At 46.7% G+C, this 16,764-nt stretch overlaps 1 protein-coding gene and 1 non-coding gene across 2 annotated transcripts in view; one reads left to right on the top strand and one right to left on the bottom strand.

Moving 5' to 3' along the window:
- Nucleotides 1-16,764, bottom strand: part of GXYLT2 (glucoside xylosyltransferase 2) — a 73,991-nt gene that overhangs the window by 6,591 nt on the left and 50,636 nt on the right. The window contains exons 4-5 of the mRNA XM_038740340.1: nucleotides 9,367-9,618; nucleotides 3,380-3,503 (exon numbers count right to left, since the gene is read on the bottom strand). Of these exons, the coding sequence (XP_038596268.1) occupies nucleotides 3,380-3,503; nucleotides 9,367-9,618 (376 nt within the window). The remainder of the gene's footprint in view (nucleotides 1-3,379; nucleotides 3,504-9,366; nucleotides 9,619-16,764) is intronic.
- On the top strand, nucleotides 5,907-6,068 carry LOC119920253. The gene has a single exon (XR_005448011.1). It is a non-coding gene; the product is annotated as a U1 spliceosomal RNA (small nuclear RNA).

The raw sequence follows: 16,764 nt of genomic DNA, 5'->3' as shown, positions 1-16,764 counted from the left end.
GACAGTCAATCGATCGATCGTATCTATCAAGCGCTTACTGTGGGAAGAACACTGGACTAAGCACCTGGGAGAGTTTGACCTAACAATCAATCAATCGTATTTATTGAGCACTTACTGTGTGCAGAGCACTGTACTAAGCACTTGGGAAGTACAAGTTGGCAACATATAGAGACAGTCCCTACCCAACAGTGGGCTCACAGTCTAGAAGGGGGAGACAGAGAACAAAACAAAACATATTAACAAAATAAAATATATAGAATAGATATGTACAAGTAAAATAAATAGAGTAATAAATACGTACAAACATATATACATATATACAGGTGCTGTGGGGAAGGGAAGGAGGTAAGGCGGGGGGATAGAAAAGGGCAGGAGGGGGAGAGGAAGGAGGGGGTTCAGTTTGGGAAGGCCTCCTGGAGGAGGTGAGCTCTCAGTAGGGCCTTGAAGGGAGGAAGAGAGCTAGCTTGGCGGACGTGGGGAGGGAGGGCATTCCAGGCCAGGGGGAGGACATGGGCTGGGGGTCGACGGCGGGACAGGCGAGAACGAGGCATGGTGAGGAGATAAGCGGCAGAGGAGCGGAGGGTGCGGGCTGGGCTATAGAAGGAGAGAAGGGAGGTGAGGTAGTGGGGGCGAGGTGATGGAGAGCCTTGAAGCCAAGAGTGAGGAGTTTCTGCCTGATGCGCAGATTGATTGGTAGCCACTGGAGATTTTTGAGGAGGGGAGTAACATGCCCAGAGCGTTTCTGGACAAAGACAATCCGGGCAGCGGCGTGAAGTATGGATTGAAGTGGGGAGAGACAAGCGGATGGGAGATCGGAGAGGAGGCTGATACAGTAGTCCAGACAGGATAGGATGAGAGCTTGAACGAGCAGGGTAGCGGTTTGGATGGAGAGGAAAGGGCAGATCTTGGCAATGTTGCGGAGCTGAGACTGGCAGGTTTTGGTGACGGCTTGGATGTGAGGGGTGAACGAGAGAGCGGAGTTGAGGATGACACCAAGGTTGCGGGCTTGTGAGATGGGAAGGATGGTAGTGCTGTCAACAGTGATGGGAAAGACAGGGAGAGGGCAGGGTTTGGGAGGGAAGACAAGGAGTTCAGTCTTGGACATGTTGAGTTTTAGGTGGCGGGCAGACATCCAGATGGAGATGTCCTGAAGGCAGGAGGAGATGCGAGCCTGGAGGGAGGGGGAGAAAGCAGGGGCAGAGATGTAGATTTGGGTGTCATCAGCGTAGAGATGATAGTTGAAGCTGTGGGAGCGAATGAGGTCACCAAGGGAGTGAGTGTAGGTCGAGAACAGAAGGGGGCCAAGAACTGAACCTTGAGGAACCCCCACAGTAAGGGGATGGGAGGGGGAGGAGGAGCCTGCAAAAGAGACTGAGAATGAACGACCGGAGGGATAAGAGGAAAACCAGGAGAGGACGGAGTCTGTGAAGCCAAGGTTGGATAGCGTGTTGAGGAGAAGGGGGTGGTCCACAGTGTCGAAGGCAGCTGAGAGGTCGAGGAGGATTAGGACTGAGTATGAGCCATTGGATTTGGCAAGCAGGAGGTCACTGGTGACCTTTGAGAGGGCAGTTTCCGTGGAATGTAGGGGACGGAAGCCAGACTGGAGGGGGTCGAGGAGAGAGTTGGTGTTGAGGAATTCGAGGCAGCGTGTGTAGACGACTCGTTCAAGGAGTTTATGTGAGTCAGTACACACATTCCCTGTAAATTATTTTGTTCCTGGCTCCTCCAGCTATACTGTGAACTCCTCGAAGGCAGGGATGTCATCAAGCTCCTGAATGCTTACAGTGCTCTGCAATGGTGTAGTGGCTAGAGCATGGGCCTGGGAGTCAGAAGGTCATAGATTCTAATCCCGGCTCTGCCACCTATCTGCTGTGTGACCTTGAGCAAGTCACTTCACTTCTCTGGACCTCAGTTCCCTCATCTGTCAAATGGGGATTGAGACTGTGAGCCCCACATGGGACAGGGACTGTGTCCAACCCAATTTGCTTATATCCATCCCAGCACTTAGTACAGTGCCTGGCACATAGAAAACGCTTAAATGCCATCATTACTATTATTATTACATTAGATACTCAGTACATACTATTGAATCAATCAATCAATCAATCGTATTTATTGAGCGCTTACTGTGTGCTGAGCACTGTACTAAGTGCTTGGGAAGTACAAATTGGCAACATATAGAGACAGTCCCTACCCAACAGTGGGCTCACAGTCTAAAAGGGGGAGACAGAGAACAAAACCAAACATACTAACAAAATAAAATAAATAGAATAGATATGTACAAGTAAAATAAATAAATACATAAATAGAGCAATAAATATGTACAAACATATATACATATATACAGGTGCTGTGGGGAAGGGAAGGAGGTAAGACGGGGGGATGGAGAGGGGGATGAGGGGGAGAGGAAGGAGGGAGCTCAGTCTGGGAAGGCCTCCTGGAGGAGGTGAGCTCTCAGTAGGGCCTTGAAGGGAGGAAGAGAGCTAGCTTGGCGGATGTGCGGAGGGAGGGCATTCCAGGCCAGGGGGATGATGTGGGCCAGGGGTCGACGGCGAGACAGGCGAGAACGAGGCACGGTGAGGAGATTAGCGGCAGAGGAGCGGAGGGTGCGGGCTGGGCTGTAGAAGGAGAAGCAGCGTGGCTCAGTGGAAAGAGCACGGGCTTTGGAGTCAGAGGTCATGGGTTCAAATGCCAGCTCAGCCACTTGTCAGCTGTGTGACTTTGGGCAAGTCACTTAACTTCTCTGGGCCTCAGTTCCCTCATCTGTAAAATGAGGATTAAGACTGTTAGCCCCCTGTGGAACAACCTGATCACCTTGTAATCTCCCCAGCGCTTAGAACAGTGCTTTGCATGTAGTAAGCGCTTAATAAATACCATTATAAAAAAAAAAGGAGAGAAGGGAGGTGAGGTAGGAGGGGGCGAGGTGATGGAGAGCCTTGAAGCCAAGGATGAGGAGTTTCTGCCTGATGCACAGATTGATTGGTAGCCACTGGAGATTTTTGAGGAGGGGAGTAACATGCCCAGAGGACTGAAGTGGGGAGAGACACGAGGATGGGAGATCAGAGAGGAGGCTGATGCAGTAGTCCAGACGGGATAGGATGAGAGCTTGAACGAGCAGGGTAGCGGTTTGGATGGAGGGAGAATCAGGCTAAGAGCACACCCAACACCCCCAAACTTAAATACCGTGACTGATCTTCTTTGATAAGGAAATCTTTAGTCTAGGAATGGAGTTTTCCAATATCTGGCCATTTTGGCCAATATCAGCTTTTACGGTAAGGCCATCAAAATGCATAACTGATGCTGTGGACAGTTAAAGCACTTTAATTCTAAATTAATGTAAGCAAGCAAATAACATTCTAAAAAGAAAAATCTACATAACCTGGGTTAAAGTAAAAAATAATATTTAATAAATCCTGGTCTCCCCATGTGATGAAATTCTTGTATTTCTGGTACAGAGGAAACAGCATATTCTCCCACGTCAAGCCCGTTGCTATCATGCTATTCTGTAAAAAAAGAAAAGTCAGAACACTACCTTAGATACATGCAGGTACATTAAAGAGAATCACGTCTATATCCAATACCCCTGAGGGCTGACCCAAGAGTAAGGCTATCCTTGACCTAAAGATCTAGGAAAAATAAGAACAGGACAGACATTAAAATAAATTACGGATACATACATAATAATAATAAATGTAGTATCTGTTAAGCACTTGCTACATGCCAGGCACTGAACTAAGCGCTGGGGTGGATATGAGCAAATTGGGTTGGACACGATCCCTGTCCCATAGGGGGCTCACAGTCTCAATCCCCATTTCGCAGATGAGGTAATGGAGGCCCAGAGAAGTGAAGTTACTTGCCCGAGGTCACACAGCAGACAAGTGGCAGAGCGAGGATTGAGACCCATGACTCTCTGACTCCCAGGCCTGGGCTCCATCCACTCTGCCAATGCTGCTTCCCTTAAGTGCTGTGCGCTGTGGGCCTGAGGGTGGGGTGAATAAAGGGTACAAAAAGTGTATGGAAGAGGGGGGAGAGGAAATGAGGGCTTAGTTGGGGAAACCCTCTAATGTCTCCCTCCCTCCCTAAACTGTAGGCTCGTTGTAGGCAGGGAATATATTCATTCATTTGATCCTACTTATTGAGCACTTACTGTTTGCAGAGCACTGTACAAGACCTGGGGAAGAGTACAATATGACAATAAGCAGACACATTCCCTGCCCACAACGAGCTGACAGTCTAGAGGGGGAGACAGGCATGAATACAAATAAATAAATTCCAGATGAGCAGCCGGAGCTAGAGAGACAGATTTCAGGGTCATCTGCATAAAGGTGGTAACTGAGATGCCCAGAAAGTGGGCGTGAAGCAGGAGGAGTAGAAGACCCAAAGCAAAACCTTGGGAATGTTCACAGTCAGAAGGTAAGAGACAGAGGAAGAACAGAGAAGCAGTGTGGCTTAGCGGATAGAGCCTGGGCCTGGGAGTCAGAAGGACCTGGGATCTAATCCCGGCTCTGCCATTTGTCGGGTGTGTGACCTTGGGCGAGTCACTTCACTTCTCTGGGCCTCAGTTACCTCATCTGTAAAATGGAGATTAAGACTGCGAGGCCTATGTCGGACATGCATGTACTGTGACCAACCTACCCCAGCACTTCCTTCATTCATTCAATCGTATTTCTTGAGCACTTACTGTGTGCAGAGCACTTTTACCATGTGCAGAGCACTGTACTAAGCACCTGGGAGAGTACAATACAACAATAGACAGAGACACATTCCCTGCCTACAACGAGCTCAGTACAGTGCCTGGCATATAATAAGTGCTTAACAAATACCATAAAAAAAGTAGCTCTAAGCAAAAGGACTTAAAAGGACCCCACTGTGACAGCCCCCTCTCAAAATAGCCACCAGGCCCAGAAAGAAACCAAGCACTCCACGAGCCTTAACACACAACATTTGCATTTATCCAGTATGGCCCTTTGTCATACAAAATCTGGCATTAGCACCTTGAATCTTTACCCAGCTTCCCTTCTGGAGCTGCGTCCTGATGAATCCCTGACATTCATACCTTGATGCTTCCTGTGAAAACCACAAGCTTCTACCTTTCACACCCTGAATTTCCAGTCAGGGTGGGGTTCTTTTCCTCTCTGCAGGATCTATCGGAGAAGACTGAGATCACCTTCTTGGCTCCCTAAATCCTTCTGTGAGCTCTGGGCTGGTCTCTGAGGGCCCAGGGGTTAACAGGGGTTTTTCTGGAGGTGTAACTCACCAACAGCCCATTTTCTCCTCCACTTGGATGACAGAGGGCACATTGTGTTCACACCCACATATCCCCACACACTCACAAGCCTACAAAGCACTATTCAGTCTGAAATCAGTGGGATTTCTAAACCCCGGGCTCTGGGGAGTCAGTGTGCCTAATGGAAAGCCTCCCACCCCACCCCCTGCCCCGAGTCTGGGAGTCAGAGATAATAATAATAATAATAATAATAATAATAATAATAATAGTATTTGTTAAGCGCTTACTATGTGCGAAGCACTGTTCTAAGCACTGGGGGGATACAAGGTGATCAGGTTGTCCCATGTGGGGCTCACAGTCTTAATCCCCATTTTACAGATGACGTAAATGAGGCACAGAGAAGTTAAGTGGCTTGCCCAAGGTCAAACAGCTGACAAGTGGCAGAGCTGGGATTCGAGCCCATGACCATGGGCTCTAGAAGATCTGGGTTCTAGTCCCAATTCTGCCACTGGCTGCTGTGTGACTTTGGGCAAGTCACAGATTCTAGACTGTAAGCTCATTGTGGGCAGGGAATGTGTCTGTTTATTATTGTACTGTACTCTCATTCATTCATTCATTCATTCAGTTGTATTTATTGAGTGCTTACTGTGTGCAGAGCACTGTACTAAGCGTTTGAAAAGCGCTCATCTGGCAGAGGCGATGCCATGATCACGTAGGTGGGTTTCCCAGGGGAAGGCTTATCCATTGTACTCCAGGTGTGCTGACCTCTGCCATTTCCCCAAATGCGGAAAACTCGACTGCATAATTTGTGGTAGTGGGGGACTGCGCTCATTATTTTCTAGACTGTGAGCCCGTTGTTGGGTAGGGACCATCTCTATATGTTGCCCATTTGTATTTCCCAAGTACTTAGTACAGTGCTCTGCACACAGAAAGTGCTCAATAAATATGATTGAATGAATGAATGGAAGCACAATTTAGCAACAAAGAGAGACAATCCCTGCCCACAGTGGGCTCACGGTCTAGAAGTGGGGAGACATACATCAAACAAGTAAACCGGAATCTTAGTACAGTATTCTGCACACAGTAAGTGCTCAACAGATACGATTGAATTGAATGAACAAAACTCTTCTGGACCTCAGTTTCCTCATCTGAAACACGGGGATAAGCACTTATGGGATGGGGCTGTGTCCTATTTAATAATAATGATGGTATTTGTTAAGCACTTACTATGTGCCAAGCACTGTTTCCAAGCACTGGGGGAGATACAAGGTAATCGGGTTGTCCCACGTGGTGCTCACAGTCTTAATCCCCATTTTCCAGATGAGGCAACTGAGGTTTAAAGAAGTTAAGTGACTCGTCCAAGGTCACACAGCTGACAAGTGGTGGAGCTGGGATTAGAACCCACATCCTCTGACTCCCAAGCCTGGGCTCTTTTCACTAAGCCACGCTGCCATTTGATAACCTTGTATCTATCCCAGCTGTAGTAAATGCTTAGTGGATGCCATTATTATCTGTGCCTTACAGCATACAGAGTACCAGGTAAAACCATGTTTCTCAATCTATGGTATCTACTGAGCGCTTACTGTGTGCAGAGCGCTGCATTATGCACTTGGAAGAGTACATTAAAACAGAGCTGTGGGGATGGGGTGAGCATCGAAGCACTTAGAGGGTAGGGGCCCAAATGCATAGGCAAGGCAAAAAAGAGGGAAAATAGGGTAGGGAGATAAGAGATTAGTCAGGGAAGGCTTGTGGAGGAGATATGATTTTAGTAGGACTTTGCTCTGCCATTTGTTTGCTGCGTGACCTCGGGCAAGTCACTTCACTTCTCTGGCCCTCAGTTATCTCATCTGTAAAATGAGGATTAAGACTGTCAGCCCCATGTGGGGCAGGGGCTATGTCTACTCATTCATTCATTCATTCATTCAATCATATTTATTGAGTGCTTACTGTGTGCAGAGCACTGTACTAAGTGCTTGGGAAGTACAAGTCGGCGACATATAGAGACAGTCCCCTCAATTTACTTGCATCTACCCCATGGTTTAGTGGATAGAGCATGGGTCTGGGAGTCAGAAGGATCTGGGTTTTAATGCCGGCTCTGCCACTTGTCTGCTGTGTGACCTTGGGTAAGTCACTTCACTTCTCTGTGCCTCAGTTACCTCATCTGTAAAATGGGGATTAAGAGTGTGAGCCCCATATGGGACTGGGACTGTGTCCAACCTGATTAACTTCATTCATTCATTCCTTCAATCGTATTCATTGAGTGCTTACTGTGTGCAGAGCACTGTACTAAGCACTTGGAGAAGTACAATTAAGCAATAAAGAGAGACAATCCCTGCCCACGCCGGGTTTACAGTCCAGAATTTGTATCTACACCAGCACTTAAAACAGTGCTTGGCACATAGTAAGCACTTAATAAGTTCCATAATTATGATTACAGCACCTGGCACACAGTAAGCACTTAACTAATACCACAGGTTTGGTTAAGATGGGGAGAGATGATCTGTCAGATTTGAAGGTGGAAGGACTTCTGGGCAGGCGGGAGGGCATGAGCAAGGGGTTGATGGCAAGAGAGATGAGATCTAGGCACAGTAAGTAGGTTGGCTTTAGAGGAGCCAAATGTGTGGGCTGAGTTGTATTGGGAGAGGAGCCAGGATAGGCAGGAGGAAGAGTTGATTGAGTGTCTCATAGCCGATAGTTTATGCAGAGATAGATGGGCAACCACTGGAGGTTTTCAAGGAGCGGGGAGCAATGCAGAAAATGATATTTTTGAAAAATGATACATGCAGCAGGGTAATAATTATGGTACTCGTTAAGCACTTATTATGTCGCATGCACTGCACTAAGCACTGGGGTGGATACAAGCAAATCCAGTTGGACACAGTCCCTGTCTCATGTGGGGCTCACAATCTCGATCTCCATTTTACAGACGAGGCCTAGAGAAGTGAAGTGACTTGCCCAAGGTCACAAAGCAGACGAGTGGCAGAGTTGGGACTAGAACCCGTGACCTTCCGTTGCCCAGGCCCGGGCTCTATCTAGTATGCCACATGAGGCTATAGGGGGAGAGGCCGGAGTCAGGGAAGTCAGCGAAGAGGCTGATGCGGTAGGTGAGATGGGATAGGACAAGTGCTTGGATCAACATGGAAGAAACTTGGACAGAGAGGAAGAGGCAGATTCTGGAGTTGTTGGGAAGGAAGAAATGATGGGATTTGATGACAGACTGAATGTGTGGCTGAAGGAGAAAGATGAGTCAAGGATAACGCCAAGATTGTAGACTTGTAAGGCAGGGAGGATGGTGGTGTTGTTAATAATCAGTCAGTCAATCATATTTATTGAGCGCTTACTGTGCGCAGAGTACAGAACACAGAGCGCTTGGGAGAGTACAATATAACAGACACATTCCCTGCCCACAATGAGCTTACAGTCTACAGAGATGGGAAAATCAATGGGGAAGAGAGGGTTTGAATGGAAAGATGAAAATTATTCTTATAATGGATGATTGAGATCCGATATTTTAACTCTTTATATTCCTAACGCCGAACAATAAATACAATATTTCCAGGGAACTATCCCTCAGTTGGACTTTTTTTACTGTATCTGTTAAGTACTTACTATGTACCAAGCATTGTTCTAAGCATTGGGGTAGATAGAAGTTAATCATGGCTCACATGGGCTCACAGTCTAAGTAGGATGGAGAACAGTTATTGAATCCCATTTTACAATTGAAGAAACTGAGGCACAGAAAAGTAAAGTGGCTTGCCCAAGGTGACACACTAGGCAAGTAGCAGAGCTGGGATTAGGTCCCAGGTCCACTAGGCCACATTGCTTCACTTTTTAATTAAGGTCCAGTCCCTGGAATTATCATCTTGGTTGTATTTGGATGTTTGAATGAATGTAAAAAAAAAGCAATTTGCTAGTCCTAGATAAAGGAAATCTATGAGTCAAAAATAAAAACTGACTACAAAATATGCTGACATCTTTGACAAGAAAAAGATAATCACATGTCTAATTAGAACAAGTATGCACTTCACAACCTTTAAAAGACAATCAGCTCACTCCACTGTTGGAAAGGGTTATTTTGTAAAAGTGAAATTTGGTAATCAATAACTTTTGGATTCTGGAGTAATTGTCTATTTTCTTACCTTAAACTGGGTATTCCTTATGCGTGTTAAATTCATTAACATGACACCTGAATTCACTCCAGTACTTCCATAGTAAGGGTGACGAGCAAAGCGGCTATACCAACCAATCTTCGGAATTTCATGCTCTGGTGCCATGGCAGCAAGTTGGGTGGAATTGAACTTCTTCAGGAATCTCCAGATATCATCTAAGGGCCTCAGAAAAAGAACATCGGTATCTACGTAGAGAAGAGAGTCCACATCCTTTAAAATCACCTTTAAGAAAAAAATGTTAAAAAGGTGAAATTGGAATTTGACACTGGACCGTAAAACTTCACTGTAAAAGTTGCCTTTTAAATAAAGCCATGAATCACAACGGTACGACAGACAAGGCTAGCTGACTCCAGGACCCTACGTGTGGTTCTTATTCCAGTGCGGCAGGGTGAAGAAGCAGCAACAGAATGAAGGCTGGCTGCCCCAATAGCTTCAGAATGCAAGGCCCATAGACCCCTCACTAACCAGAACTTACATCTTGCCTTGTTCCATAACTGCAGGAGAAAGAGGCAGCGGCAGCATGAGGCCCAGATGCTCCCTCGGCCTTGGAGTGGGCGCCCCAGTGTCTGGAAGGCAAGCTGCAGCCGTCCTCCCCTTCACCTGCCCTTCCTGCCTTGTGTTTTTTTTTTTTTTTAATTGTATTTGTTAAGCACTTACTATGTGCCAGGCACTGTAATGATGATGGTATTTAGTAAGCGCTTACAATGCACCAAGCACTGTTCTAAGCTCTGGGGTAGATACAGGGTTATCAGGTTGTCCCATGTGGGGCTCACAGTCTTACTCCCCATTTTACAGATGAGGTAACTGAGGCACAGAGAAGTGAAGTGACTTACCCAAAGTCACATAGTTGAAGAGTGGCGGAGCTGGATTCAAACCCACGACCTCTGACTCCCAAGCCCGGCCTCTTTCCACTATGCCATGCTGAAGTGCTACGGTAGATTCGATGTGGCCCAGTGGGTACAGCACGGGCCTGGGAGTCGAAAGGACCTGGGTTCTAATCCCGGCTGCCCAACTTGTCTGCTGTGTCACCTTGGGCAAGTCACTTCACTTCCTCTGTTATCCCATCTGTAAAACGGGGATTAAGATGGTGAGCCCTATCTGGGACGTGAACTGTGTCCAACCAGATTACCTTGTATCTGTCCAGCACTTAGTACCGTGCCTGGCACATAGTAAGTGCTTAACAAATAAAATTAAAGAAAAAAAAAAGCTAATCAGTCCATGTCCCACATGGGGCTCACAGTCTTAATCCCCATTTTACAGATGAAGGAACTGAGGCACAGAGAAGTGAAGTGACTTGTTCCAGCAACACGAGGCCTTCTCAACTTGTAGAATGTTAGACTGTAAGTCCCCCATGAGCTGCAGGGACTGTGTCTGATCTGATTACCTTGTATTTACTCCAACGCCTAGCAGTGTTTTTAAGATCCTCATGGGTGGGGATTGTGTCCATTAAGTCTATTGTTGTTAATGGTATCTGTTGTTAATGGTATTTGTTAAACGCTTACTATGTACCAGGAACTGTACTAAGCGCTGGGGTAGTTACAAGTTTAATCAGGTTGGACACAGTCCACATCCCGCGTGGGGCTCACATCCTAATCCCCATTTTATAGATGAGGTAACTGAGGCACAGAGAAGTGAAGTGGCTTGCCAAAGGTCACACAGCAGACAAGCGACGGAGCCAGGATTAGAACTCACATCTTTCTGACTTCCAGGCCCAGGCTCTATCCAGTAGACCATGCTGCTTCTTTATTGTATTGTACTTTCCTAAGCACTTTAGTACTGTGCTCTGCATACAGAAAGTGCTCAATAAACACCATTGATTGATTGGGTAGCATGTAGTTAGCACTTAACAAATGTTATTATTATTATCATTATTATTAATAAAGCTGTGAAGGGTATGGCTGTTGTGACTGTTGGATTGGGAAAAGCCCTGCATGAGTGGTGGTGAGCTTGAAACCCTGCTCCTTGAGTTCTGCAACAATCGATCGATGGCATTTATTGAGCACTTACAAGCACTGTACTAAGAGCTTGGGAGAATATAATACAACAGCAGACACATTCCCTGCCCATGGGAACACGGGCCTGGGAGTCAGAGGTCATGGGTTCTAATCCTGTCTCTGCCACTTGTCAGCTGTGTAACTTTGGACAAGTCACTTAACTTCTCTGGGCCTCAGTTACCTCATCTGTAAAATGGGCATTAAGACTGTGAGCCCCACATGGGACAACTTGATTACCTGGTATCTATCCCAGCGCTTAAAACAGTGCTTGCCACATAGTAAGTGCTTAACAAATACCATCATTATTATTATTTTAGATACAGTCTCTGTCCCTCAGGGGGTACTCTCTAAGGAGAAGCAGTGTGGCCTAGTGGAAAGAGCTCAGGCCTGGGAATCAGAAGACCTGGGTTCTAATCCCAGCTCCACCATGTGTCTGCTGTGTGACCTCAGGCAAGTTACTTCACTTCTCTCTGCTTCAGTTGCCTCATCTGGAAAATGGGGAGTAAGACTATCAGCCCCATGTGGGATTCATTCAGTCGTATTTATTGAGCACTTAGTGCAGAGCAATGTACTAAGCCCTTGGGAGAGTACAATATAACAATAAACAGACACATTCCCTGCCCGCAATGAGCTAACAGTCTAGAGGGGGAGACAGATATTAATAGAAATAAATAAATTACAGATATAGTAATAATAATAATTATGGTATTGGTTCGGCGCTTACTATGTGCCAAGCACTGTCCTAAGCACTGGGGTAGATACAAGGTAATCAGGTTGTCCCACGTGGGGCTCACAGATTTAATCCCGATTTTACAGAAGAGGTCACTGAGACATAGAGAAGTTAAGTGGCTTGCCCAAAGTCACACAGCAGACAAATGGTGGAGCCAGTATTAGAACCCACGTCCTCTGACTCCCATGCCCATGCTCTTTCCACTAAGCCAAGCTGCTTAGTGCTGTGGGGCTGAGAGGGGGGGATGAATAAAGGGAGTGGGAGAAGAGAAAAGGACAGGGACTGTGAATAACCTGATTGCCTCATAACTACCCCAGTGCTTAGTACAGTGCCTGGCACACGGTAAGGGCTTAACAAATACCATTAAAAACATTTTAAAAAATCAAGTGACCCATTATGGACCTCTTGTCTGTAAACTCATCCAAACCCGTTTGGAAGAGAGATAGAGCTTCAGCAGGTGGGAAATGCGAGAGGAATGAAATGAGGCATATACAGCAGGGAAGGCAACAAAGCCAGTTCCTACACAGCGCATACTTTCACAATGTGTTTTGTCCAGGATTCTGTTCAGGAATTAGGCAACATTCGTCTGACACTGCAAGTCTACTTGGATACAGCCAGCTGCGATGTCTTGTATGGTGAGTGCTACAGTGTGAGTTTTCCTTAATGTGGGGTTTGTCAAGAATGCTATCCCTACAATTATGGGAGAATTGGGTGTATAAACACTTCAAGACCCAAGAGTATAAAACAATGTGGTATTTGTTAAGCGCTTACTATATGTCAGGTATTGTACAAAGCGCTAGGGTAGATACAAGATAATCAGGCTGGCCACAGTCCCTGTCCCACATAGGGCTCAGAGTCTTCATCCCTATTTTACAGATGAGGTAACTGAGGCCCAGAGAAGTGATGTGCCCAAGGTCACACTGCAGACAACTGGTGGAGCCTGGATTAGAACCCAGGTCCTTCTTACTCCTAGGCCCGTGCTCTATCTAATAGGCCATGCTTCTTCTCTATACTAAAACAATGTAGTACAGCGGGAAGTAACAGCAGCAGACAGACCTCTGTGATAAGCACTTAGTACAGTGCTATGCACACAGTAAGCACTCAATAAATATGATTGAATGAATGAATCTGTGACAATCAGGAAAGGGATCACTCAAGGTAAAGCTTTTGGAAAGATTAGGATACCGAGAAAGAGTTTCAAAAATAGAAACAAACCCTGAGGCGTGCAAAAGTATCAGCACGGCATAGATGACACACAACGGGTTGTTTGGTAGGTGTAAGTCTTTTAAGCCACACGGGCATGTGTGGATAGGATCTCACTCACCCCCTTCCCCACCAAACCCTCCAGCATTCTCTTCAAAAACAAAGGAAAGTTGTGAAGTGTGCATGTGTGTGTTTTTGTTTTTAAAAGATTGCCTGGTGCCCACACACGAAATCAATTCTTCATTATGTTACTATCATCATCAATCGTATTTATTGAGCACTTACTATGTGCAGAGCACTGTACTAAGCACTTGGGAAGTACAAATTGGCAACATATAGAGACAGTCCCTACCCAACAGTGGGCTCACAGTCTAAAAGGGGGAGACAGAGAACAAAACCAAACATACTAACAAAATAAAATAAATAGAATAGATATGTACAAGTAAAATAAATAAATAAATAGAGTAATAAATATGTACAAACATATATACATATATACAGGTGCTGTGGGGAAGGGAAGGAGGTAAGATGGGGGGATGGAGAGGGGGACGAGGGGGAGAGGAAGGACGGGGCTCAGTCTGGGAAGGCCTCCTGGAGGAGGTGAGCTCTCAGTAGGGCCTTGAAGGGAGAAAGAGAGCTAGCTTGGGGGATGGGCAGAGGGAGGGCATTCCAGGTCCGGGGGATGACGTCGGCCGGGGGTCGATGGCGGGACAGGCGAGAACGAGGTACGGTGAGGAGATTAGTGGCGGAGGAGCGGAGGGTGCGGGGTGGGCTGTAGAAGGAGAGAAGGGGGGTGAGGTAGGAGGGGGCGAGGTGATGGAGAGCCTTGAAGCCCAGGGTGAGGAGTTTCTGCCTGATGCGCAGATTGATTGGTAGCCACTGGAGATTTTTGAGGAGGGGAGCAATATGCCCAGAGCGTTTCTGGACAAAGATAATCCGGGCAGCGCCATGAAGTATGGATTGAAGTGGGGAGAGACACGAGGATGGGAGATCAGAGAGAAGGCTGATGCAGTAGTCCAGACGGGATAGGATGAGAGCTTGAATGAGCAGGGTAGCGGTGATGGAGAAGAAAGGGCGGATCTTGGCAATGTTGCGGAGCTGAGACCGGCAGGTTTTGGTGACGGCTTGGATGTGAGGGGTGAATGACAGAACGGAGTCGAGGATGACACCAAGGTTGCGGGCTTGTGAAGGGAAGGATGGTAGTGCCGTCAACAGAGATGGGAAAGTCAGGGAGAGGCAGGGTTTGGGAGGGAAGACAAGGAGTTCAGTCTTCGACATGTTGAGCTTTAGGTGGCGGGCAGACATCCAGATGGAGATGTCCTGAAGGCAGGAGGAGATGCGAGCCTGGAGATAGGGGGAGAGAGCAGGGGCAGAGATGTAGATTTGGGTGTCATCAGCGTAGAGATGATAGTTGAAGCCGTGGGAGCGAATGAGGTCACCAAGGGAGTGCGTGTAGATCGAGAACAGAGGGGACCAAGCACTGAACCTTGGGGAACCCCCACAGTAAGAGGATGGGAGGGGGAGGAGGAGCCTGAAAAAGAGACTGAGAATGAACGACCGGAGAGGTAAGAGGAGAACCAGGAGAGGACGGAGTCTGTGAAGCCAAGGTCAGACAGCGTGTTGAGGAGAAGGGGGTGGTCCACAGTGTCGAAGGCAGCTGAGAGGTCGAGGAGGATTAGGACAGAGTATGTGCCGCAACCAGGGATGAAAATGATGCTACAGAAAACATGAAATCATATTTGAACTCCATCTTTTATTCTGGTTACCCCAGAAAGCTTGAATATAGTGATCTGAAAATAAATGTTTGAGCATTCGCAGACTGAAATTACATGCTGCAGTTTAAAAAGATTGACCTGTGGCTCACTGGCTGTAGCCTTTTCTTAATCTCTGGCGTAAATGTTATTTTCTTTCCCTACTTACTAGTTCCACTTTTCTCTGATTTGTATCTCTAACCCATTGAAGCCCGAATCTTGCCTCAGTTGCTTGCACAATCACTTAGCAATCTGGCACCTGGGTTTAGGTGCAATGCATAAGGTTCAGGAGTGAGGCAAATAGCCAAGGAAGAGAATAGAAAGCCAGAACCCCCACGTATTAACTCTTTCCAGGCAGCTGAAAAATGGCTTCTCAAAAACAGAGCCACAAAAAAGGAGGTTCCCTGAATCTCCAAAACTGCACCAAAAACACGGTTCTAGAGCTGGACTCTCCAGTTGGTAGGAAGATGTTCCTGGGAAGTTGGCAACTACTAACTCCATGGGTGTTAGAGATCACAATAATATTAATAATTGTGGTATTTGGTAGGCATTTACTATTGCACCCACACACTTTGCTCCTTCAATGTCAATCTATTCACTGAACCTTAATCTCAAATATCTCATGGCCTACCACTTGTCTATGTCCTTCCTCTGGCCCAGAACTCCCTCCCCCTTCATATAGGACAAACCATCACTCTCGCCACCTTAAAGCCTTATTAAAATCACACCTCCTCCAAGAGGCCTTCCCCGACTAAGCCCTCATTTCTCCTCCTCCCTCTCCCTCAGCAGCACATGGGCAGGGATTGTCTCTATTGCTGAATTGTACTTTCCAAGTGCTTAGTACAATGCTCAGCACACAGTAAGCGCTCAATAAATACGATTGAATGAATGAATCCATAATTTATTTTAATGGCTATCTCCTCCTCTAGACTAATCTTGTGGGCAGGGAACGTGTCAACCAACTGTGTTGCAGTGTAGTTTCCCGAGCACTTAGAACAGTGCTGTGCACACAGTAAGCGCTCAATAAATACCCATGATTGATCAATTGCCAAGCACTGTGCTATGCACCGGGTGTAGCTATGATAACAATAATAAGCATAATTATATTTGTTAAGTACTTACTAGGTGCAGGCACCGTACTAAGCACTGGGGTGGATACAAAACAGAAGACACAGTCCCTGTTTCACACAGGATTCTTGGTCTTAATCCTCATTTTCCAAAAGAGGTAACTGAGGCCCAGAGAAGTTGAATGAGTTGCCTAAGGTCTCACAGCAGACAAGCGGCCGAGCCGGGATGAGAACCCAGGTTTTCTGACTTCCAGGCCTGTGCTCTTTCCATTAGAGAAGCAGCATGGCGTAGTGGCTAGAACACAGGCCTGCGAGTCAGAAAACCTGGGTTCTCATCCCGGTTTGGCTGCTTGTCTGCTGTGAGACCTTAGGCAACTCATTCAACTTCTCTGGGCCTCAGTTACCTCATCTGGAAAATGGGGATTAAAAGTGTGAGTCCAATGTGGGACAACCTAACTTGTATCTACCCCAGTGCTTAGAACAGTGCCTGGCACATAGTAAGTGCTTAACAAATGCCCTAATTATTATTATTATTAGACCATGCCACTTCTCAGATTAGACACAATCACTGTCCCACATGAAGCTCACAGGGAGAACAGGCATTTCATCATCCATTTTACAGA

This window comes from Tachyglossus aculeatus, chromosome X1, assembly GCF_015852505.1.
Source record: "Tachyglossus aculeatus isolate mTacAcu1 chromosome X1, mTacAcu1.pri, whole genome shotgun sequence".
In the NCBI taxonomy this organism is placed as follows: Eukaryota; Metazoa; Chordata; class Mammalia; order Monotremata; family Tachyglossidae; genus Tachyglossus; species Tachyglossus aculeatus.
This window is presented reverse-complemented; position numbering and strand designations above follow the sequence as displayed.